This window comes from Sturnira hondurensis, unplaced genomic scaffold (assembly GCF_014824575.4).
Source record: "Sturnira hondurensis isolate 20B ecotype Veracruz unplaced genomic scaffold, ASM1482457v3 Scaffold0004474, whole genome shotgun sequence".
Taxonomy (NCBI): Eukaryota; Metazoa; Chordata; class Mammalia; order Chiroptera; family Phyllostomidae; genus Sturnira; species Sturnira hondurensis.
In genome coordinates, this window is record NW_028077105.1 from 9805063 (window position 1) to 9831182 (window position 26120).

The following is a 26120-nucleotide window of genomic DNA, read 5'->3' on the forward strand; positions in this document are numbered from 1 at the left end:
AAAGAGTTTTAAAATTGACATTGTCCTTACCAGCAGAGTCTGGTAATCCCCATAGAGTTAACAGCAATTGCTTTTAGGGAATCAAAATCCCCCTGAGGCTTTATGAGAAAGTGAAATAATCTCTTACAGTTTATTATGAAGGCTTTAGGTCATAATTAAGGAATAGAATTGCATACTTTCATTTTTAATTACTGTTTATCCCTCAATGCTTTATTTTACTTAATTAAAAATAACACATGCTTAAGAGAAATTAATAAACTCTTGGTTTATCAACATATAGAACTATTTCAGATGAGATTAAAAACTAATAGCCTCTGTTTTGTTCACTGGCTTTAACATTTTTTCCAACCTCTTGTATGTTCAAAGACATAAACTGAATTAAATAAGTCTAAGAGTTTTACCCAGAAAAGTGTGTTCAGACAATCATGGTTCCATTCCCAGTCAGGGCACATGCCTGGGTTGCAGGCCAGTTCCTAGCAGGGGATGCATGAGAGGCAACCGTACATTGATATTTCTCTCCCTCTTTCCTTCCCTTCCTCTCTAAAGATAAATAAATAAAATCTTTAAAAAATAAAATAAAAGTGTGTTCCCCTCCTAGCGCCATCCCACAGCATTTTTTAAAAAAAATTTAAAAAGGAAAAGGAAAGAAAAGATAAAAATAGAATCTGAAATAACTTGTCCTTTCCTATTTCTACTATTTCTTCAACCCCATCTGTCTAACAAGGGGCGGGGGGGGGCACGAAAGATTTACCCCCAAACAGCCGAATAAAAAGAAAAAAAGGATAAATTATGTTGCAACTGTGATGTAATTTCTTGAAGATCTTTCTAACTGCTGTCATTTAGCGCTTTAGTCATGCCAGGCTCCTAGTGAGAGCATGTAACACCCAGCTTTAGTCAAAGTATACAGCCACGAGAAGAAAATGAAGTCGCTGTTGGGTCCGATTTGTATTAGCTTTGCAAACACTTTTTTTTCCCCTGATTGTTCATAAAGTACAAAAATGAAAATGGAATGCCATTATACTGATCCTAGACAAGATAGACTGTTTCATTACAAGGTGAGAAAAGACACCTAAATCTTTAGAAAAATGTTGAAATTTTTAAGTTCTTATTGTACATTTAAAAATAAAAGATATCTGAGAATACATATAAAAACATTAAAGCTTCCTTAATACTGCAGTTCCATTCATTATAAACCTATTTATACTCCCAGATTGATATTCATAATAGTTATAGTTTATGAAATAAGAAACATGTATACCCTGACTATTTTCTTTCATTTTTACCCCATCAGGAAACTAAAACACAGTGTGTTCGAATTGCTACAAAAGGTAAGAGGTTTGCTTTTTTATTTTTTTTTCAAATTTCATTCTACTGCTTTCTAAAATGAAAGGGCTTTGTTCCCTGCTTTAGGGCTAATTACATGTGGCACTTCTATTCCAGGGCATTTGTAGTAGGGCCCAGTTAAACTGCCAGTCAAGTCCTCTGACTCACCTGGGTGTCTTTCAACACTTAATGGGGTGCTAGTTTCCATCCTCTAGTAATTGACTGGAAGAATCTTGTTATGAGAATAGGAAGGATTTAGAAACCCTTAGAAGGGCTTATTTCTGCCATTAAGTATCAGAAAGGTCTTGTGTTACTGATCAACCAACATACTGGGTAAAGCTCAGCAACATTAGTTCAAACTCTCAAGGTGCTTGTTTAAAAACCTCTGTTACTTTCTGTGGTAGACAAAGGTAAAAAAAAAAAAACAACAAAAAAGACCCCAAGTCCATGCATATGGAAGAGCATAGGTATGGAGACTCATCTCCATCAGTAGTGCAGTTTCATTGAAGAAGCTTTACTTTTTTTTCAACTTATTTTTTTTTAATCCATCTGATGCCAAGAAATTAGATCTGTGATGGCCAGTGGCCAGGGCAATTCCTGCTGACATTTCACAGCATAGTTTTATTGTCTGGTTTCTTTAGGAGGAAACATTTTCATCTTTGAATGAGTATTTAGAGTTCAGAGTGGGAGAAAATCTCCAGCATTCACTATGTTTATAATCTTTCAGTGAAGACTTCAGTGATTGTGCCAACGAGAGGGAGAGGGATTGGTGGGCTTTCACAGGAGGAACAAGAGAAAGCTGTCTGCGTGCAGTCGTGGGGCTCCGCAGAGAGTTGGCGCTCTGGACGGTTTTCTGCCAGAATTAGTATCAGACCCGCATTCATGAGCAGGAGCTGATTCCGTTGGGGCGAAAATGAATGGCCATATTCTGTGTGTGTTGGCATCACTCCTTCCACCGTTTTTCCCGTCCATCACCAATCTGCTCGGTTGAGCATTTACGTTGTACTCTCGTTTGTGAAGACAGTAGAGGCTTTTTTTTTTCTTGACTCGTGAGAATTAATTTAAAAAGCTTCACAAAAGAGAAAAAATATACTTTTCAATTCTAATACTAATATTCTTCATGAGATGAAAAAAGCAACCCTTAATGGAGGGGAAGAGAAAATACACACAGAGGCATCTAATATATAAGAACTTTATTTTACAAACAGCTTGCGGATCAAGAGTTAGAGTAGATTTTTAGAAGATAATGGCAGAAAGCAATTATGTATATATGTTTTTCCACATTTAACATAAAGCCAGAAATGTAAAAGTGTCTTGCATCAGCCTCTAAAAAGTTTTTTTTAGATATGGTCATGCTATATTTTTATAACTGAGAAAAGATATCTATAAATGACTCTAAAATTTAAGTTTGTCTTATTTGGTTATTTAAGCATTTGCATTTACACAAGCTATTTGGCATTTTATCCCTCTCTCAATACAAATAAAATTATAATAAAATATTCTATGCAATTCAGACTGCAGGAGGAGTAAGATTACGAAAATTAAACTTATCATGTGGCACATATTTGCCAGAAACTCAGAGGTAATAAGAAAGAGTCCATTTGTGGTAGTTTCTTCTTTATTTAATGATTTATTCCTGCTATACTTCTGGATTTCAGGTTGACAATGTGGTTTAGTGAGGGAGAGAGGCGAACTCTGACCTTGGACTATCTGGTTCATATCCTGATTTTGCATCTTACTGTCGTTCAGCATTTGCAACATATTTAACCCTTCACTCCCAAAATATAAAAATGGAGTATTTGAGTCTCATTATTATTGTGAGGATTAAAATAGTTTTAATATATGAAATACTTGAATAATGCCCTATAGTGTGACTATTACATGAATTAACTACTAATTTTTCATTATATTTGTAATCATTTTGTACCTTCAGAGGACATACTTTGTGTTACATAGTTATGAAGGAAATGTGTATGAAAACAAAACTAATTTTTTATGATACATATTATTCGGAGGGGAAAGCAAATTATCAGTGTTTTAATCCAGATCTAATATAATTCCTTCCCTTACCATTTAGCTTCTTCCCACACTTATTAGGGTAAAATCAACTTATTGTCTGACTTCATTTGTAACTAACACCATCCAAGTATGGTCATCTTTGGTATACAAATTTTCGATATGAAAATTAAAAGGTTTCCTACAGGGTATTTTGAAGACACACTTAATAGACAAAATGGCACAACCATACTGACTGGAAAGAGACACAAAGGAACCTTTTGAGCAAAGAATGGCTAAATATTGTACAGATGTAAACACACATAAAAATTCATTAAACTGTAAACTGTGTGTACTGTATTGGTTTAGGACACTGAATATATTTGTGGGATGTGAAAGTATTTAAAATACAAGAATAGCTAGTATAATTATTTTGAAAAATTTGTGACACGTGAGACTTTTTCTACAAAATTTCCATTGTAATAGATTGTCGCCTTCTTGGCACTCATCCCTGATGGCACTAAGGCATAAAGAGGGTGGCGATATCGGTCTGACCATTGATAGAGCAGATAACCAACATCACAATTTCTACATAAAGAGTGACGTGAATATGTACTCTGGGACGAGAGAAGGGGTATTTGGGGGGTTGTGGTCATTGTAGTTGAGGTCACAGGTTACACTGTCTGATTCACATTTAGGTAAGAAGTCACAGAAAAAAATACACATCCAAATGGAGTGGAAGGGGTTGTCTAGATTATATCGGATGTCATGAACATTATTCCCTTTATAAAATAGCATATCCAAAACCAGAATTGCTACAAACATATGAAAAGAAATTTAGTCACTTGCGTCTCAGAAGCAAAAAGGATAAGTATCAGGAAAGATTTCAGTGGTACATTAAAAAAAATGGTCATCACTCAAAAGTCACTTGTATAGTGTGGTGGGAGCACAGTGCAGCCTGTTGATGTCAGTACTCTGTCTATCTTTTCACATAGCACTTAGGGCAGTGCTCCTAATCAGGACACACACAATTCTTTATGAATAAGCAGCTAAGGGCCTTCTGAGAGAGTGGGTACTGCAACCGCCAACTTTTCTTCTTAAGGAAATTATTTCAATGAGTAATAGTTTTATGTTTTCCCCCTCTTATGAATTTCTGGATTTTTAGAAGAAAACCACTTACTTAAAATTTAATTTCAAAAGAGGCTTCTATATTGTACAAATCTGTCTATTAAAAAATATCTGACATGAAGCCCTGGCTGGTGTAGCTCAGTGGATTGAGCGCGGGCCTGTGAACGACACAATTGTAGTTTGATTCCCCGTCAGGGCACATGCCTGGGTTGCAGGCTGGTTCCTGATTCCCGACAGGGGACGAATGAGAGGCAACCATACATTGATATTTCTCTCTCTCCTTCCCTTCCCTTCTAAGATAAATAAATAAAATCTTAAAAAAATATCTGACATGTTTATTGTTAAAAGCCATGCAACTTGATCGAACAAAAAATGTCATATATGCCAATTTATTTGAACATAGCATTTAAGGTGAAGGGGAGGGTTTTTAAAGTTAATGAATTATGGCTGTATTCTATATAATGACAAACACTTAAGTTTCTAAGTGAAGAATGGATAAAGCCCATTTATAAATAACCATTCTTTGACTCTCCCCATTTCTTTGGGACAGGGCAGTGAATGCATAGAACAAAGCCTTCGCTTTTATGGAACTTAAATTCCACTGGCAGGAAACAGACGAGAAACAAATAATACGTGATAATCAGATGGAGGGTACATTTTGGGGAGAGAAATAAAACATTAAGGGGGTTAGGGAATGCTGGGGCATGTGTCTGGGGCATCACAGTTTTATATAAGATTATCAGACTCACTGGTCAGGTGATGGGAATGAGGGAGAAAACATGTGATAAAGAAACATTCAAGGCAGAGGGAACACTTGCAAAGACCTTGAGGGGGCTGTGTGCTTTGCTTCTAAGGAAAGTAGGCTCAGACCCTGGGGTGAGTCAGATCGGCCTTGGTGATTCGCAAACTTTAGCTTGAGTCAGAATCAAATAAAGGCCTTATTTATTAAAACAGGTTATTTGGTCTCAGCTTCAGAGTTTCTAAATCAGTAGGCCTAGAGAGAGTCCCTAGAATGGCATTTCTAGCAAGTTTGCTGATGCTTCTTCTGCCCATGTTACTCAGGTAACCACACTTGGAGAGCTACCAATGTAAACAGCTCCCATGCACTGAGGCCGTTGCTTGGTTTAGGGTTCTATCTGTAACCCAATTTTGGCTACAGAGATCTAAGAATATCTTTTCTGTCTGATCTTCTAAGAAATAGTCCTTTTTTTCTTTCTAATTTATGGAAAAAGAGATGGCAAGAATAATCTCCAACTCATCCTTCTTATCATGGGCATTATTTTGTGAGGGTTTGTTATTTGGAAGCTCAGGGCCAGATTAGCTGAAAAGAGGAGAAAGTCAAAGAAAACAATAACCCTATTATGAGTTGAGCTACTCACTGCTGAAACTGCTTAACCGCAGATATATATTTGCTAAAATTAACATTCTTATTATGAAAACCACTACTGGTGAGTAATGTATAACCTATAGCAAATGATGTCTGAACTGATGTTAGATTTTTACCCACCTTAGGAATAAAAGTAAAAATATCACAGAACAATTGCAAGAAAGCACTTGAAGTCTATATAACCTAATCATTACCAATGGCATTTTAAAAACAGGCAATCTCCTGGTAGATATCTGTGTTGCACAGCGGGAACACATTTGCTGCCTTGGCTTAGGTGCTTGAGTAGGATTTATCCTCACCAGGCTCTTCTAAGAGGGCTGGAAAGGAGGACCTTACACAGTTCCCGAGGAGCCATGGAAACAAGGAAATTCCAAACTCTAGCAGGGGTTTGCAAGCTGTGGCCCACCGGCTGCCTGCCGCCCAGGCCCAGGATCCATGCAAATGTGGCCCAACACAAAATCGTAAATTTACTTAAAACATTATGAGATTTTTGTGTGTGTGTGTGATTACATGTTACATCGTATTTCATGTGTGACCCAGAACGACTCTTCTTGCAGTGCCGCCCAGAGACACCCAAGGGTTGGCCACCCCTGCTAGTCATGCATATCTACATTCATCCATTCATTTGATACCAGCTTATTTATTCTTTTGGTACCTTTGATTTATTTCTTTATTCTTTCATCCCTTCTTTGCTGCCTATTCCTGAATTACTGGATAATTAGTTTATTTTTAAAAAGTAGGTTGTTTATCACCTTAATTTTGATTCGTGTTGCTTTTGTTAAATCTTTCATTGTCCTTTTCTCTGAAGGATAAAAGTGTCTTTTTGAGTGATCAGACATTCAAAAGTAACAAACACGGGAAGAAAACACTTTGTCAAGAAGTTACAGTAGGCCTGACTAGTGTAGCTCAGTGGATTGAGCGTGGGCCTGTGAACTAAACAACCACAGTTCAATTCCCAACCCATGCCTGGGTTGCAGGCCAGTTCCCAGCAGGGGACTCACAAGAGGCAATCATACATTGATATTTCTCTCCCTCTCTCCTATTCTTCCCCTCTATCTGAAGATAGATAAATAAAATCTTTAAAAAAAAAGAAGTTGCAATAGAACTGTGGAAGCTTCCCTTGGTTGCATCATGTATATAGAAGCTACTTGACTGAATTTATTTTCATCAGATTTACCACAGGTGAACTTGAACTTGAAACAACTCAATAATCAGCTCTTAAATTGCACTTTTGACTTTTACCCCTTTCAGAACTTAAAACTGCAGTGGAGGATGGTTTGGAAACAGGAGTGAAGTCTACTGACATGCTTTATGTTTTGCTAGCAACATGTTGAAGGAAATGGCAAAACATCAAATATAAATTTTCAGATACTTATATAACTTGTTTTAAAGCTAGTGGAAATCATTATGGTCAACTGTTATAGTTTATTCTGGCTATTAAGAAATCTTGGGCAAGGCTGTGGCTTTTTTTGGTCCCTAGGATGAAATTAGCTTTGAGGAAGCTACCAGCTCTCTGAAAAATTTTAATCAGTGAGAATAACTTTGTGTTTTTCCTCTGAACCCTAAATGCTCCTTTTTGTACTCACACTCCTTTCTTCTCTGAGGGAACTAACTAGTCTATGTCCTAGTTTTCAAAAATTAATCTAATTTGGAGTTTCTTTCTCTTTTTATTTTTATTTTTTGAACTGAGGAAAATGAAAGCATGTCTAAGTGAAAACAATCTGGGAACAGGTACAATTTTAATAAAACTTAAGTCAGTACTTATGGCTTAAAACTATCCTCTGTTAAGCACCAGTCTTTCCTGGTGTTTTGTCAAAGATCTTATCATTGTAATTTTTTCCTTAAGATAAAGAAAGTATTTTCTCCATTATACTATATATGCTGAAAAATAAAGATTTAGTCAGTATTTTAACTTCTTTGCAAAACTGACATATCCCTTTATCTTTGTAAAACTCCAGTAGACTAAAAACATATTGAATCCAATATTTCTACATTGGATTCAAATGCTAATGACTGTACCAATTGTTTATTTTTCAAAATTTTCATAGGCTGAAGAACTGTCTGGATACACTGCCAGGTTTATAAGGGTAGGGGTGACAGTCTGCTTATATTTTTTGTCCATGTCTGATATTTAATATAAATGCAGTCATTCTCTTTAGAATGAATGAATGAATGAATGAATGAATGAAAGACTATTACTGTCCAGAATTTTTCTCCTTTTAAAACATTGAATATATACACATTTTCCTATTCTTTATTTTATTTACATAATTTTGAAATAATTTGAAGTCTTTGTTTTCTTTTTAATTTGTACAGAAAGTAAAAAAAATTAGTGACTAAAAATGTTGCCTCTTAGTATTCCCATTAACTTTTGCTCACTTTCCATTTAAATTGTGTTATACTCTTAGAATTTAAAAAAAATGTAGAAAGAAAAGCTTTGTCTGAGTTATTAATTTATGATTTCTTATTTTCATTTCCACCTTTTCTTTTCATGAGGAGTATGGGTATAAAAACTGATGCAATTTTACCCTCCCCTTTACTGGGTACAGAGTGTGTGTGTGTGTTATTTGTAATCAAGTCAGCTGACTCCTGAAGACTTGAATGAGTTATGGCCACAATGTCCTGTCCTCAACAACCCTGCTGAGAGATTATTTACATCTCTATAAATAGAGACCTTCACTTTGAGAAGCTTATTGAGCAATTCATGATACATATAAAAACTTGAGGAAAACTGTAGTCTAAAAACAAATACAGTAGAAGTTTTACATGTAATATAAGTATATATGTACTATATAAGCATTCTACTAATGTAATGCAGAGTTTTCAAAAACAACAAAGCTACTGATGGGAAATTTCTGGCAAGTAATGGATTCTAATCTCTGTTTAAAGAAGCCAATTGAGGGGGGCCAAAAAAAAAAAAAGAAGCCAATTGAATTGTATTTACTTACTATATTTGTTTATTTATTTAGCAATGATATAATACAAAGATATTACCAGTTCATTTTGCAGACATTTTAGAGATTGAGGATTTACTTTTATAATAAACTTTTTTCAAATTGAGAACAATGCTTACATATACAAATCTATACATAGAATATTAACAGATGCCTTTCCCAAGAGTTTCCATTACTTCCGAAAAGATAGAAAAATAAAACTTCTACCTCTGCATTCATGTAATTGGTCAATGTTCACATTAATTACTAAATTGATCGTGTCATTTGATCACATGTATTGATAATGTGAAACCTGTTCAAATGAATAGATTCCTAAATTCTGAAGCTACTACTCATAACCCATGATTTCAAATCTACCACTGAACAGCTCTTAGGTTTTCACCAGTGGGCTTTAACGTAAATAACGGAAATGGTATTGGTAATAAGTGAATTTGATCATATAAATTTATATTAATACAATACTTATATTTTACTCAGTATTTCTTTAGCAAAAGATTATATGCTGAAATGATAGTAACCTTGCTTTAAGTCATCCCCTTATTCATGGATGAGAAAACTGATGTTCACTGATAATTTGATTTTTCCAAAGTAGAATAGACGAAAGTATAGTATCAGTCAGAAACTGATTCCTGTACTTTTTTCCTGTACTCATGCCACTTTGCCTGTCTAGAATCATTAATGGGAATACTGATATGTGAATACTAATACTAATACTAATATGTGTTCAATTTTCATTTTCATGTCAACCAAGGCACTATGATTACCACAAGTCCACTATAGTAATTATTTCTCTGGTGCAATTAAAGGCCAATCCTGAGATTTTATTTCGTAGTTAGTATATACTGATAACATCAAACTGAGGGTTGCAGTTGTTTATCAGAGAGAGTTTTATAATTTAAGTTTCATTCAAATAATATCAACAGCAAAGTCTAAAGCATTGCTTTATTTTTAGGAAATTGCCTTAAGGGACTAATGAAAATTAAATAACTCCTCTACTCATACATCATTTCATAGACATTTATGAGCAAGGGTTAGAAATAGCATGCCCTTACAGAGCAGAGATGGTAAATTCTTGGTGATAAGTTTGTCTCTTTTCAAAGTCACTTTTTAAAGCTGTCAATCAACACTGAGCCTATTCACATTTCTAGGCAAAAATATTAGATTTAATAGGTGATGGTAGGCTTAATAATACTTCCCTAACCCCAACCCCACCACGATGTCCGCATTCTAATCTTCAGACTCTATAGCTGTTACTTTGCGTGGCAAAAAATACTTCTCAAATATTTTAAAGATCTTGGCATAGGGTCATTATCCTGGATTATACAGATGGACTCAGTAAGAGTTCATCTAAGTGGTAGGTGGGAGGCTCAAGTCAGAGAACGGATGTGAGGCCGGAAGTAAGTACTGGTGTTATGATGCGCTTTTCGGAAAGATGAAGTGGTCTGGAACCCAGGAGGATAGGTGGTCTCAGGAAGCAGGAAAGGACAAACGATTTTTTTCCCCTGAGTCTCTAGAAGGAGCACAAGTCTACAAATATCTTAATTTTAATCTCATAAAATTCATTTAGGATTTTTGACTTCTAGAACTTGAAGATAATAAGTTTGCATTGATTTAACTCACTAATGCATGATAACTTGTTACAGCTTAAAAAATAACTAATGTAGCTTTTATTAGTTACTGAAAGTAGGGTCCAACTGTAACAAACACCTAAAAATATGAAAGTGACTTTGGAATTGGCAGTGGAGAGATTGAAAGAAGTAATGGCACATGGAGCAGGATACAAAAACCTAAACTACCTTTAACACACTCTTAGAAATACGAATTTTAAAGTCTCTGCTAGTAAGGGCTCAGGAAAAAAATAATAGAAAAGGGGTTTGCTGTGACCCATTTAGCTGAGCTGCATCCTGCAGGTATGTGGGAAACAAAATTTGTAAATGATGAACTTAAATGTTTAGGTGAACAGGTTTTCAAGCAGTGTTGAAAGGGCAACCTTTTTAAAAACATACACACTCACAAATTACATATATGCTTATTCACATACACACATACATGTTATTTGTTGATATCATTATCTTTATATACTGGAAGTACAAAGTCCTTATTTTAATCCTTTGACTTTGAAAAAAGCAAATGCTAAATTAAAAAAAATAAACTTGAAAGCCCTGGCTGGTGTAGCTCAGTGGATTGAGCGCGGGCCTACGAACCAGATGATCGTGGTTCGATTCCCAGTCAGGGCACATGCTTGGGTTGCAGGCCAGTTTCTGGCAGGAGCCAGTTCCCTGCAGGGGATGCACGAGAAGCAACCATACATTGATGTTTCTTTCCTCTCTCCTTCCCTTCCCCTCTAAAAAGATAAATAAATAAAATATTTTAAAAAAATAAATAAACTTGAAGTACGTTTGTTCTTAACAATTAAAAACATCTCTCGAATGAATCTGCACATCAAAATATTGGATTACTTTTCCTGCAATGTTATGGTATCATGAGCTCTGCCTCGCCTATTTCTCTGTTTATTCTGTTCTAGGGATAAAATATTAAAATCGAGTTTGACCTCCTTGAAACATACTTCCTGAGTGTTATAGAGCGTTGGTTTATGATTATTGCTCCATAGTAGTTGAAGTGTTCTTTATCCCCCTTCATTTAGTGTCTGACATTTTGCATTCTTTTCAGTTTTTAATGAAACATGGATTACTTTAAAGATTATCTCTATGACTGAATAAATGACATAAAAGTAGAAAGTTAATTGAATCTTTCTTGAATGAGCAATGATCACTATTGGAAGAGGATTATAAATTACATACCTTTGAATTTGTTCAATATGTTTAAAACTTTTAGATTAGTATTCATTATATAGATTAGAAAGTATTGATGTGATCAGTTTTATTAAGTAAATTATGTATTCCCTATTACACTTATAAAAATCTTGGAAAAATTCTAATTCACTTTAAAATAAAAATTTCTCAGATTTTGTGAAAATGAAACACAAAAACACCCCATAGTTCAATGTGTTTCTACTTTGAAAACTGGAAGTGAGTGTTATCACTCAAACATCTAAATAGTTCTTGATTTTTCATGTCATGTTTTTTAAAGGTTTTATTTATTTATCTTTAGAGGGGAGGGGAAAGAGAGAAGGAGAGAAATATCAATGTATGGTTGCCTCTCATTTGTCCCCTGCTGGGAACTGGCCTGCAACCCAGGCATGTGCCCTGACTGGGAATCGAACCGCAATCTTTTGATTTGCAGGCCTGCACTCAATCCACTGAGCTACACCAGCCAAGGCTTTCATGTCCTGTTTTTGACACACATCACAACCTGGCTTCAAAATTTGGAATCTTGTTCACTTCTTATATTTTTTACTCTTTTAAGAGCTGCTGAATTTACTGGGGAAGAAATTACTATTCCCACTTCATTGTTTAAGGAAATGTAGAAATTAACATTTGTAAATACGATAGTAGAGGGGATAAAGTGACCTTTGCCAAATTTTCTATCCCCAGTAATAGCAGAACATTCACAGTTTGCATATCAATGACCCTTAAGTAAATGTACAAATTGCCCTTTTAAAACAATGCTACTCTTCCTGATAGATGCTTGTGTGTGCAGGTGTGTCTTCCATATTGTAAATTCAGAAAGATGATATTTTAATTGCTGGCTGCTGCTGTTATTTACAAATAACACCTGGCTTTGCATCTGTTCTTTGCCTGATGTTTTTTCCCAGATGAAAATTACACTGGGCTGTTTTTGAGGTAGAGTTTCACTGTATTACTAAGACTTTCTTCTACTTACTCTGATCACCTTCATCTCAGGTCTGATTTTATAAAAAGGTGGTATTGGCCAGTTGCTATTTTTCTGACAAGTGTAGCTACTAGAAGAGATAGCTGAAGTAAATGTGGTTTATTGTTGGTGACCTAACCATACATTAAAGACTACAGCAAATAAGAACATTTTGGTAGAGAGACAAGGAAGAACAAAAAAGGTGTAATAAGAATATGTAGTGAACACTTGTTTGTTGATTTATTGACCATAGCCATTCTGACAGGTGTGAGAAAATATCTCATTGTGGCTTTAATTTGCATTGTTTTGATGTTTAGTGATGCTGAATATCTTTTCATATATATCCGTTGGCCATCGGTGTGTCCTCTTTGCAGATATGTCAATTAGGTCCTTTGTCTACTTTTTAATTGGATTGTTTGGTTTTTTGGTGTGAAGTTTTATAAGTTCTTTATAAATTTTGGATATTAACCACTTGTCAGATGTATCAGCAAATATGTTATCCCATTCCATAGGTTGTCTTTTAATTTCGTTGATGGTTTCCTTTGCTGCCAAATTTTTTTAGTTTGATGTAGTCCCATTTGTTTATTTTTTTCTTTTGTTTCCTTTGCCTGAGGACATATAGCAGATAAAATATCAATAAGAGAAGTGTCCGAGATTTGCTGCCTACATTTCTTCTGGGATTTTTATGGTTTCAACTCTAACATTTAGATCTCTACCATTTTTAAAAAAATATGTATTTATTTTTAGAGGGAGGGGACAGGAAGGAGAAAGAGAGGGAGAGAAACATCAATGTGTGGTTGCCTCTCATGTGTCCCCCACTGGGGACCTGGCCTGCGACCCAGGCATGCGCCCCGACTGGGAATCGAACCAGCGACCCTTTGCTTCACAGGCCTGCACTCAATCCACTGAGCTATACCAGCCAGGGCTCTACCATTTTGAGTTTTAAAAAAACTGTCAAGACAGTTCTCAGAAACAAATGGCTCTTCATTATATGAAAAAATATTCAACATTACTTACAATAAAAGGAATATAAATTAAAACTAAAATGAGATACAGACATGTTGTCCATGCACATGGACAGCAGTGTCATGATTATGGAGGTGAAGAGTGTATAAGGGGGATAATTGGTTAAGTGGAGAAATACCAAATAAAAAGTTATTGCAATATGCCTTTAAAAGAGTGTGTAGCTAAGACATCACCTCCTGTAATTTGGGCATTTCTCAAGGCTTCCTTACATTCTTGGTGTCTGATTTTTTTAAACATATAAATTTTACATCATCATGGTGAAGGGCAGTCATCTCTTGAATATATATCTTTGTGCTTTGCTCAATTTCCCTACATCTAACTATTCCATCAGCTGCTAAACATTGGGAGGCTGGTCGTCCGCTGAGAATGTATTCATTGCCTGCTTACACTCTGCCAGGCTCTAAGCCAGATTTTGGGCTCTGAGGAAGACAGCCGTGGAATGGAGGGCATAACACCTGTATGCAGTTACCATGAAGAGCAGGTCTGATGTGGAAATAGATATTGGCCAATTTCCAGTCAAGATGGCAACATAGCTAAACACTGCTCACCTCCTTGAACAACCACATTAAACTTAACAGCTAAATTATAGAACTACCATCAGACTGCAGAAATTGAGTTGAATGGAAGTGTGACAACTATGGAATTTAAGAAACCATATCCATACAGACTGGGGGGTGGGGGGGGTGGAGACAGGGAATAAGGATGGTCTCACGGGAGTGAGGAGTCCCAGCCCCACACCAGGCCCCCCAGCCCAGGATTCAGTGCCAGCAAGATAAGTTCCCACAACTTCTGTGTGCAAAAACCAGCATGGATTGAGTTGGTGGGAGAAACTTCTGGAAACCTAAGCAGTTTCTCTCAAAGAACCCACACATAAACTTACTCAGACTCACTCCCTTTGAGCTCCAGCACCTGGGTAGCAGCTTTAAAGGCACAGTGGCATACAGGGGGGATCTGAAATGTCTGGCATCAAGGCAAGAGCTGGGAGGCAGCTTTCTCCCAAACAGAAAATCAGCCAGACCCACAGAGCCAGCAGGAGGTTGCGATATCTAAGACTCTATCAATCTGGCTAACATTGTTTGCTGTGCCCTGGAGATTCCCCTGAGGCTCTGTCCCACCCAATTTACAGCTGTTATCAGTAGGTTTTCCATATGCGTGCTTGGTTTGAGCTCATATTCACAACTTCCTAAATACTTTGAAACAACAGCAGCTGGCCTCAGTGAACCCCAAGCGGAATTGCTAAATGGCCCCAGGCATTACACTAACAGAAGCCAGACTAAATTCACAGTTTGGCTTAGCCTGGAAATCTCCAAGCCCAGCATAGTAGCAGCCATCTCCGATTGCTCTATAGCTCAGGCAGGATGGAACTGAGCAAAACACAGGTAGGGGTTAACTTTGGCCTGTACCACCCAGGAAACCTGAGGACCTGTATACCTAGTGGAGAGCTATAAACCATAGTGAGCACCATGACCCCACCCTTGCACAGCTGATCCTCCATGGAGGGGAGAGTTTGGTGTTAAGTGGTCACAGCCAATTCTTGCAACTGACTGGGCTGGGTAAATCCCTCCCATTGAGCTGCCAACAGCTACCAAAGCCCAACTACAAGAGGAGAGGATGTGCTCACTCCACACAAAGGGTGTAACTCAGGTATCTGGCTTGGTTGATAGGGGAGGCTGTGCCACTGGGTTGTGCAGGACTCCTACTGCATGAGGCCATAATACCAAGACAGGGAGTCATAGCAGGTCTACCTAATACATAGAAACATACACATGTAGGCTACCAAAATGAACAAAGAAACATGGCCCAAATGAAAGAACAGATTAAAACTCCAGAAAAAAGAACTAAACAAAATGGAGATAAGCAATCTATCAGATGCAGAGTCCAAAACGCTGGTTATTAGGATGCTCAAAGAACTTAGTGAGAACCTCAACAGCTTTTTAAAAAGATCCAGTCAAAGTGAAGGATTCACTAATTGAAATAAAGACCAATTTGCAGGGAAACAGTAGAGTGAATGAAGCTGAGAATCAAATCAATGATTTGGAACATAAAGAAGCAAGAAACAACCAATCAGAAGAAGAGGAAAAAAGAACCTAAAAAAATGAGGATAGTATAAGCAGCCTCTGGAACAATTTCAAGAGGTCCAAAATTCACATCATAAGGGTGCCAGAAGGAGAAGAGAAAGAGCAAAATATTAGAAATCTATTTGAAAAAATAATAAAATAAAACTTCTCTAATTTGGTGAAGGAAATAATATACAATCCAAGAAACAGAGAGTCCCAAGAAGACGGATGCAAAGAGGCCCACTCCAAGACACATTTAAAGATTAAAGATAAAGACAGAATCTTAAAAGCAGCAAGAGAAAAGCAGTTGTTTATCTATAGGGGAGTTCCCATAAGACTGTCAGCTAATTTCTCATAAGAAACTTTTCAGACTAGAAGAGACTGGCAAGACATATTCAAAGTCATGAAAAGACCTACAGCCAAGACTGCTCTATCCAGCAAAGTTATCATTTAGAATCAAAGGGCAGATAAAAAGCTTCCCAGACAAGAAAAAACTAAAGGAGTTCATCATCACCAAACCATTAGTATACAAAATGGGACTTATACAAAGGGACTTATTTAAGAAAAAGAAGATCAATACTGTGAACAATCAAACGGCAATAAATACCTACCTATCAACAATTGAATCTAAAAAACAAACTAAACAAATGAGAAGAACAGAGAGAATCATGGATATGGAGAATGTTTTGATGGCTGCCAGATGAGAGGGGGGGTGTGAGGGAATGGGTCAAAGGGTAAGGGGATTAAGTACGAATGTATACCTACAGAATAGCCATGGGGATGCAAAGTACAGTGTAGGAAATGGAGTAGCCAAAGAACTCACACACGTGACCCATGGACATGAACAATGATGGGGGATTGCCTGAGGGAGTAGGGAGGCTGGGTGGAGGGGGAGAATTAATAACACTAATAGCATAATCAATAAAATAACATTTTAAAAAAATTGTCATTGGACACATCTGTCTAAATCATGAGATATCACACTCTGAATGGAGATTCCCAACTCTGTCAAGATCTATCTTGGATATAGAATGCTATTCTTTTCATTCTGGTAGAATATTGAAAGCCTATGTTATAGATTTATTATAATTTAGGATTTGGTAATAACTTTCATTAAACAAATATAGCCATATAGCCTTGTATAAAAACTATGTAAGCTTTGGATCCAATTTTATATAATATCAATCTTATGTGTTGTAGATACAGAAATTAGTATAATTACCCAACCTGGTGAAGACCTCTTTCCCAACTTTGTGATTATGGAGACATACCTTTAGTTTTATTGCCAAAAAATATACAGATTTATAAAGTTGCCATCATCCTAAAATAGTGGCCTGAAGCTTGCTTTTTTTCTCTAACTTAAAAAGTCTTGGATATATTTTGACGTTAGAAGACACAGATATTCCATGATGTATGAATATGTTAATCCGTCCTCCATTGAGGGACACTTAATATCGTTCATATGTCTTGCAATTACAGGCAATGGAGTAAGCGTCCTTGGCTAAGATGTTAATTGTCTGTTATAGAATAAATTCCTAAAATCAATATTGTAAGTCATATGCTATTTATATATTTTAAAATAATCGAAGTCAAATTACACTCATAAAGAATTATACCAATTTACGTTCCACACAATATACTCAAATGCTTGGTTATCCATACTCTTATTCTACTAATTGATACCAGTCTTGTAGGATTTTGCTGACCTAACAGGCAGAAACATGGTTGGCATTTTATGTTTTGTTGTTAAACTATTTACATAATGATACCTCTGGTTTTGTTTTATAAGTGTTCTATAAAGAATGAAGAGATGACCACATGAATAACTAACTGTTCAGTTTATGTGGTACATTTTGTTTCAGGTTGATGAATCAAAAAAATTAGCGAACATTCAAGCTCTTTTATTGAAGGCTGCCTCTTAGGAAAAGCCTGCCAATACTTCACTTTGCTTTGGAATATCTTTAGGTACATAGTGATTCTTTCACATTTCCTGAGCTGAAGAAATTCTAAATCATCTTGGTTTATGATATATATGCTGTTATTAATCACTGGAAGTCTCTGTTTTCAGAATTTTTCAGACTTTCTCATATTGAGTAGGGCAACATTTCCTCCCAGATGTTGTGAAAACTGTACTTTTTATTCATTAAAAACAAAAGTGTCAAAAAATAGTCCAAGTAGAAGAAAGCATGGGTAGGCAGAGGAGTAAGCTGGGATTCATTAGGTAAGCCAGGTGGCAGGAGCAACTGTGGAGAGCAATTTTCATTTCACTGCTAAGAGAACTTTTTAAAAAATGCAGTTTAAAGAAGCTATTTGAAAAATTCACATGATGCTCTGCAGAGCAAGCTGAAATGGTCACACTAATCATAGAAAATACATACTAATACATACACACAAACTAATATTTCAAATTTCTCCTGAAAAAAATAAGTTATATGTCTTTTAAGGTGTATAACCAAGTTGAAAAAAATTAGAAAAATATGTACAGCACCAATTAAGCTCAGTTTGACTTCTGTTTACCAGATATTTTGATAGAAGTCTTTTTTGTGTTCAATATAATAATGTTTGTGAAACATTGCTGTGAAATGTCTAAACTAGATATTTTGTTTACTGATAAAGAACAAATGAGTTTGAGAATCATTGCTAAAACCACATTGAAAATTTTTCTTAATTTTTATTTATTTCTGTACTTATTTAATTTTTAAAGCAAGGGGAAGGGAGGAAGATAAGAGGGAGGGGAACATTGATGTCAGTGAGAACCACTGATCTGTTGTTGCTTCTTATGTGTGCCCTGACTGGGGACCAAACCTGCAACCCAGGCATGTGCCCTGACCAGAAATTTCACTTTGTAGAACATGGCCCAACCGACCAAGGCACACCAGTCAGGGCTACATGGAAAATTTTTGTGAAGCAAACATTTCAGTTTTTCTCTCAATATAATAATTGTTTTATAAATCTGAAAGAAAAAAGTTAATTTCTCTATGATATGTACAGTCATCTAAATATGTAGCGGGGGGAAGTAGGATATTTCATATTTCTAAACTCTGGATCACTTCCTTTCTAGTTTCAAAGGAATTCCGTTTTAGAATTGGCCTAATAACTAGTGATGTGCTTATTTACCTAATTTATTATCATGATCACAATATATTTATTTGCCAAAATAATGCCAAAATGATTTTGGCAGATATTTTAGACATGACTGCCTTCTCTCCACTTTTGTTTATCTAAAGACTTTATTGAAATAAATATGTAGTAAAATCCTAATTATGCTTCACTTATTTCCTGAAAGTGTTGGTGTCATGGGGGTAATGAAATCTAAACTTGATTTTCTAAATATAATATTAGCTTAAGATACACATTTTTAAACCTTGATAGGCGAACATCACAGTGAGGCTGGGCAGACCCAGAACCTGACTCCGGTCACTGGCTCGGAGGACTGTCTTGCCCCACATTTGCATCCTGCTTTTATTTGGACCATTCACAGGAACAGTTGCTCATCACGCAGGGTGTTGGAAAATGACCTAAATTAACTTTCCTGCAGGACCTAGAGGCACCTCAGGATACAGGACTCCAGTTTCAAATTTGCCCTGCGGTGTAAACTAATTCACCCTGTATCTGGAATGACTTAAATGACTTAGTATATGATGCCTGTTGTTTCTCCCGAAGAAGATCTATCAGTGATATAGACCTAGGTCCAGTGGTCAAATGCACAGAACTGTTTCCTGCGAGAAGGCAGAAAAATCCAATTAGTCCACAATAAAAGTGTGGGGGGTGGGGGTGGCACTGAGAACAAGATTCACTTCCAAACACACCTGGGAGGATGAGTTTGGAATCATCGAGGAAGGCTGAAAGGAATCATCGGATCATTTACTTTAAAAAAAATCAGAATGAATGGTAGTTCTTTTTAAGGATCCCTTATACTTTTGTGATATATCTATTTTTTGCTATTTGGTTCATTTTTACTCTCCATATTTATTTCAATATTTTATTCAAGTATATATGCTGGGCATTGAGTATGAACAGTCTCAAGAGTACCAAGATAAAGGTCTGTTCGCTGACCTTGAGGCACTCACATCCTAGTTACTGTCCTACATCGTCTTTTTTCCTGATCATTTTCCATTGATAAAGGTTCCTCTCTCTTTTGTTTATGGCTAATAACTGTGCTTTTCTTCAACCTTTTTTTGGTAATCATTTCCTACCTATAAAATTAGTTTTCTGTATATAATTATATTGCTAGCAGCCCTCATATAATCATTTCAGTTTGGCTACCTGAAAGGTTAAGCCTTTGTCTCACAGATCTCCCAGATGTAGCTGCTCCCAGAATACAGATGTGGTAGGACCCTGGTTTCGTTAAGCACTTTCTCCCGCATCCCTGGACGCCCTGTGCTTTGGTTATCTGAGCCTCTTCTGTTCAGATGCTGAGGCATATTTATGCAACAGAGACTCCCCAACCCTACTGGTTTCAAATAAAACAACTGTTTTGTAAGGCCTTCTTCACACACCTGAAACAAAATGTATTTATTGTACCAACATATGTAATTTTAAAAGTAGTCAATAAAATGTTCTAACATTACTATTTAAAAAGAGCTAAAGAAAATATTTCAAATAAGACATAAATAATTTTCTAAATGATTAGACCCAGTCCCACTAGAAGATAAACGGAATACTCTGATATTTGTCACTGTATATGGAATCACAGAATGCAGCAATTATTAATGTAGCCTGCCCTGTGTGTCCCTTTAAACCTACATATTAGAAATTCTTAACTCTAATTTTTGGGAGACCAAAGTATTCCTACATTTTCTACGTTCTCCAGAAATCACTAGCTGCCAGACTGAGACATGCCACAGTGGGCATGATATATTTGAGTCACTGTATCTTCAAGTGGCAGATTATAGAGTTGAAACCTGAATTCCTTTTACTGTATTATGACACTGTTGCCCTCGTGTGTCCAGATGATACTGGCAGAAGCCACTCACTGAATGCAGCAGAAAATGAGAACTTCCTAGATTTTCTTTAATCAGCACAAACAACGTTAAATAATTAGTTTCAAAATCTTTGTGTTTCTTTCACCTGCATCTTTCTCTTTGCTAATATTCTATATTTCTCACAAAGCTATGAAACACAAAATTACTTTAGATGCTGCTTCAACAGATATTTTTACCGTATACCAATTTGATTTAAACATTTTATTAGATTAATCCACAATTATTTATTAAGGATGTAAATATTTTACATGACTCCAGGTCATGCCTCAGTCAACAAGTCTTGTTCATCCATCTCTGATTTCCTAGTCCTTTCTCTTCAAGTTGAAAGCAAAACAGAAATAGTATCTGACATAACTACTTCATTCTCCAGAGAGGAAATGTAAAATATAAAACGTTAACAGTTTTAAATGTTGAAACTGTTAACATTTGTTAAATGTTAAAACATTTCTGATGGCTTATTTTTAGGTCTACGAAGACGATAGGTTTCACAAAACACAGAACCCATGTTTGTTTTCTTTTGTATCTGTCTCTTCGTCAACTCATTTACTTTACAATGCTGCATATTTGTTTGATAATTTTGTGCAGACAACATGAATGAATGAATGTGTAGATGAATATAGCTTGTTTGTGAAACATGTAAATACAAGAATCTCAACAAGCAAATACGTATTTTTGATGAATATTTTAATGGTTCTTTTTCTTTACCAAAGGGGAAACTTGGATTAAACACTTTGATGGTTGAAATGCTGCTGATTAAAAATTGATTATCAATTTGAGTGCATGTTATAGTTTTTATGCCTTATATATATATAGTTGAATTATTTCCAAAAATAGAAAAGAGAAGTTGATTGGATGCCTTAGCTGCTTTTCTCTATAATGAGACATATTTAGACTTTAATTACTTTAACTGTGCAAATATTTTTCTGTTGATTTTTTAAATGCAGTACCAAATATTTCTTTCTGTTGCAAATATTTCTTTCTGTTGATTGTTTAAAAGTTCAGTATTCTTTGTGTAAAAAGCATAGTATGAATAACATAATTTTCAAGATAGTTTAGTGACCCTATCTACACAGTTATGGCCCAGGGTGTATCTTGTGCTAGAGGACTGGTCTGTATTCCAGGATCTGGCCCTAAATCCAAAGGAGTGTTTTTTCTTTAATACAGATGTGTGTGGTAACTAAGGGGTTCAAATCCTCATTTGCATTCATGGGACCCCAGTCAGACCCAATATTGTGTATAAAATTATTCCTGACTTGTGGAATTGACCTTTAATTATTAATTTTACCTTATAGGGAAAATCTTGCGTTAAATATAAAACCACCATTTCATTTAACTTCTAAATCTGTGTCAGTAAAACAAAACAACTTTATCCTCATGCAATAATAGCAGACATATGCTATTCTAAAATCCTCAGACATCTGGCAAAGTATAAATTGTAGAGGTAGCAATGACCCCCTAACGTTTTAATATGGGCCTAAACTCTTTGGAAAGAGGTTTGTCAGCAGGGTTCTCATGCTCCAAATCTGACTTCAACAGTTGCTACCTTCTACCACATTTATGCATTATCCCTTAGTGTCTGCCCACATTCCTCCACAGGACCCACTTTCAAATTAAGAGCATAGCCCTGGCATCAGTGCTAGGCCCCGAACGCTACCCTTATGTACCACAATCAGTAGTGCTTGTCTGATATCCTCCCCAGGGATTACGATCAACTGGAAACACTAAAATACTAGTTTAGAAATACTAAAAAAAACAAAAACCTGTTGTTCATTCTGTTCCTGCATTCTCCACATCTACCTCCCCCTCCACTTCTCCAGCGTGTATTAGTGTCCTCACCAACACTCCATCAGCTGTTCACACATTTAAAACTCTGGGAAAATCACATAGCTTGGCAGTGGTTTACAGCACACCCTGGTTAGTCTTTTTAAAAACATGTATCTGTGGAGAGAATCACAGGGGAAAAGGGGAAGGACTCACAGGAACAAGTATAAGGGACACATGGACAATAACTAAGGTGGGGGGCGGAAATTGGAGGGAGGTGGGGAACACTGGGGGGTGGGCAGGGCTGGGAATATAAGACAGAAAACTGTACTTGAACAATAATTAAATTTAAAAAAAGGAAAAATATGTATCTTCTACGGGAATAAAGATGTAGTGTCAGGCCCAGGCAATACCGTCGTGCAGGTGCTGGACTGTACACAGTGAGCCTCACCACTGTGGATGGCCCTGTAGGGAACAGACCTAGGTCTGTGGCAGATGCCACTGACTCTTTCATGGGACAGGCTGAAAAAAATTTTAAACGTAGAGTCCACAGAACATTTGAGCTCTTGGAAACCCGTATTATTGCATCTATTCATCCCCTTAAAGAGATGAATGTCTTTGCCCTGGTAGTTTAATTGAATGTTCATATTTGTTGGTGGTTTGATTTTTTTAAATATTTACAGTCAGCTTATGAACAAGTCAGACATATAATGACCGATACTTGGGTTGAAAATTTCTTGGATTGTAATGAGTTTAGAATTACTCTCCTAGAAGTTTGACCTGATGAAGCAGTTGAAGCTGTGGCCTTTACAAAATACTGAATCTTCTGTTACTGATCCGAATTTGGTGACTGGCTAAGCTTATGGGAACCAGCACGACCTGGCAGGCCAAGCCAGAAGCCAGAGCAGGAAAACCACAGGAGACTGAATAACACAGCACAGAGCCCAGAAGCAGGGGGTAGGGTGGGGCAGGAACCAACCCCCCCACCACCCCCCACTGACTTGGAAGGGAAGATGAAGTCTGGAGCCAGAGCTTAAATGTCCTCCAGAGGTGAGAGTCAGCAGGCCAGAGGGACCTCCACAGTCCACCTCACCCAGAAGCTAGAATCAGACCGATTTTGAGATCAGAGCCAGCATAACAACCCCAGAAACACTTGCACTGTTTAAAAAGTGGCTGTCTTCCACAGGAAGTCCTTGTTCTCACGACTGCTGCCCCACTGTGGCTACTTTGATACAAGTGCAACTATGGAGCTGGGCACACCCGATGAGTCCTGATACTGGGTGTGGGTGCGGAAACGCAGCGCATGGGATTGAGTGTGTCGATTTGGATGGGTCACTAGACCGATACAGGGCTTTTCTTATAAGGAAAAAAAGTAGGAATTGATACATCTTTTTGGCTTCATCATTTTAAATTTTAGTGTTGAAGCTATTCCCACATAGTTCAAAATATACAGACTGAGAGATAAGGAAAAGATTTTTAAAGAAATAGAAAACAAGGCCAAATCCGATTTGATTTCAGAAATAGCTGGGTCATGAGTTATTTGGGCTTAGGGGTATAAATAATTCTTCAAAAATGGAATTGAGGTCTTGGTTACTTGGTATTCTCTTGCTAGTTATCACACATACCCACTGACCCCCCTCCCAAAAAAAAGGTAATTGTCATCGTTTAGCCTTCTATAAAACATTCAGAAACATTAAGCAGACAATTGCAATTACTTCATCAATTTCTTAGAATGGTTCTGGGAGTTCAACTTCACATCTCTCCCCCTCTTTTAAATTTCCAGCATTTACTCTGTAGCCTTTATATAGCATTAATGTTACACAGCCTGTATTATTTTATACATTTGTTTTCTTTCCCAACCAGATGCAAAGTTTCAGAGAGCAGAAACTCTATCTTTAGCTGTGGGGTGAAGGAGAATGTACAGGCTCAGAATCACATCACCTGTGTTCCACACACCAGTTGTGCAGCCTTAGCCAAATCACTGGCCAGTGTCTAGATTGCCTAAAGTTTAAATCCCACTAACTGAGTGGTTTTCAAGGATGTTTGGAAAGATAAAGTCAGCACTTTCAGGCCTTAGGTGCCTTATCTCTGCTTCAGCTGCTACATCTGTTCTCTCATTTAGTTTATATCTTGGGCTTCTACGTGGGATTTTTTAATATTTTTTTAAAAATTCCCCTTGCTATGAAAAATTTGACTGATATCATGTTACCTAAACTCTTCCAAACTTGAAGACTGACTAAGTGTCTAATAAATACTTGTTGGGGGAGAAGAAATGAAGGCTGTTACTCAGTCATGCAGTGTTCAGCTGTCCTCAACCATTTCCATGTGAAAAGTTGAGTACAGCCTGTAGCCAATGACAGTTTTGACTTTTGAGGAGAATTCTTTTTACATCAGTTTACAATTCTTCTTGAACCTGACTTCCAACGTAAGGAGATAGAAAGTAAACCCACGCGCACATGCTCTGTGCAAGGAGTGAGGTGCTTTTTAGAGCGTAATCCAGCCGCTATCTGATCAGCCATGTAGGAGTTATTCTGTGGAAATTCTTTTAAAAACTTTTTTAAAAATTCAGTCACACATATGAAGGTTTTGATAAGATTAAATAATCCAAGGAAGCAATTGCAAGAGTCACAGCTAGAAACAGGAGCTTAAGAAACATCCGTGTCTCACGTGCCACAACCCCCTAGTGGAAGAGTCAGGTTTTAAGGACCTTCTTTGGATCATGGGATACACAGGTATATATGAACAGCTGCTGCTTGAGCGAGAAACACTGCTGGTTAAGGTAGAAATCTTATAATGTGTGCCTTTCAAAATGTCTTGTTTCTTGCTTTTCTTGCTGCCCTTTCCCGCCCCCCCCCTCCTCCTCCATGTATTCTTTTTCTTAGAGCCCATTCTGCTCGCACTTGAAGGGGGTGCTTTGGTGTAATTCTAGTCAGTTTTGCTGCTCTGACCAGATCCCTTTAACTGAGCTTGTGGACCCATTTTCTAGTTGCCGTGAGTGTTCTGCTAATATCTCCCCTCTCCCCTCTTTTCTTCAGGATCACGTTTAGCTGAAAAGCATTTTCTTACCCTAGAGCCTTATGCACCCACCTCCCAACCCTACTAGCTCGTAGCCAATGAGTGACTGACCTGAAGGCACAGAAAAACTAGCCCCGCTCGTATCAAGTGAGGTCACCTTTGGGGCAAATCATGAGCTCCCAAAAGACCTGCTCCCAAAAGACCCACTGAGACCACATTCTTAGTTACCTCCTTTCCTCATCCCATTCTGTGTCCCTTGCTCTTCTTCCCCCTGGAGCATGCCCTTAATAAACCGCATGCATCTGAATCCTTGTCTCAAGCTCTGCTTCCAGGGAGCCTAGCCTATGGCAGTGATACGTATTTGAGAGCATAAATATCGTCATCTTTAATCTTTCACCCATGTTCTCCAGCACATCTGGAATGTGATGCGCACTAGTATTTTGAAGAGTGGACAAAAGAAGAAAATTTGATCTTCATTTGGCCAAAGTCCTCACAGTGAAATATGAATAATTGAAGTCATCATCAGTCTAGGACAATTCTTACCTAACTTGAAATCTGAATTATGAGCTCACTGAAGACTTAGGAAATGGGCAGAATTAGGGAGCAGAGGAGTTACGCTGTCGAAGTGGAATCCGTTTTAACACATTATCCTGAAATTGGAAACTATCAAAGTGTCTTATCAACCAAAAATGTTCTTAGTCATAAAATTTTACAAGAA

The 26120-nt window shown here is 36.9% G+C and overlaps 1 protein-coding gene across 3 annotated transcripts in view; it reads left to right on the top strand.

Annotated features, from left to right (window-relative positions):
- Positions 1-26120, top strand: part of PTPRK (protein tyrosine phosphatase receptor type K) — a 498662-nt gene that overhangs the window by 407275 nt on the left and 65267 nt on the right. For all 3 annotated transcript variants that reach the window (XM_037045782.1, XM_037045783.1, XM_037045781.1), the window contains exon 13: positions 1292-1328. In XM_037045782.1, coding sequence (XP_036901677.1) covers positions 1292-1328 — 37 coding nt within the window. The remainder of the gene's footprint in view (positions 1-1291; positions 1329-26120) is intronic.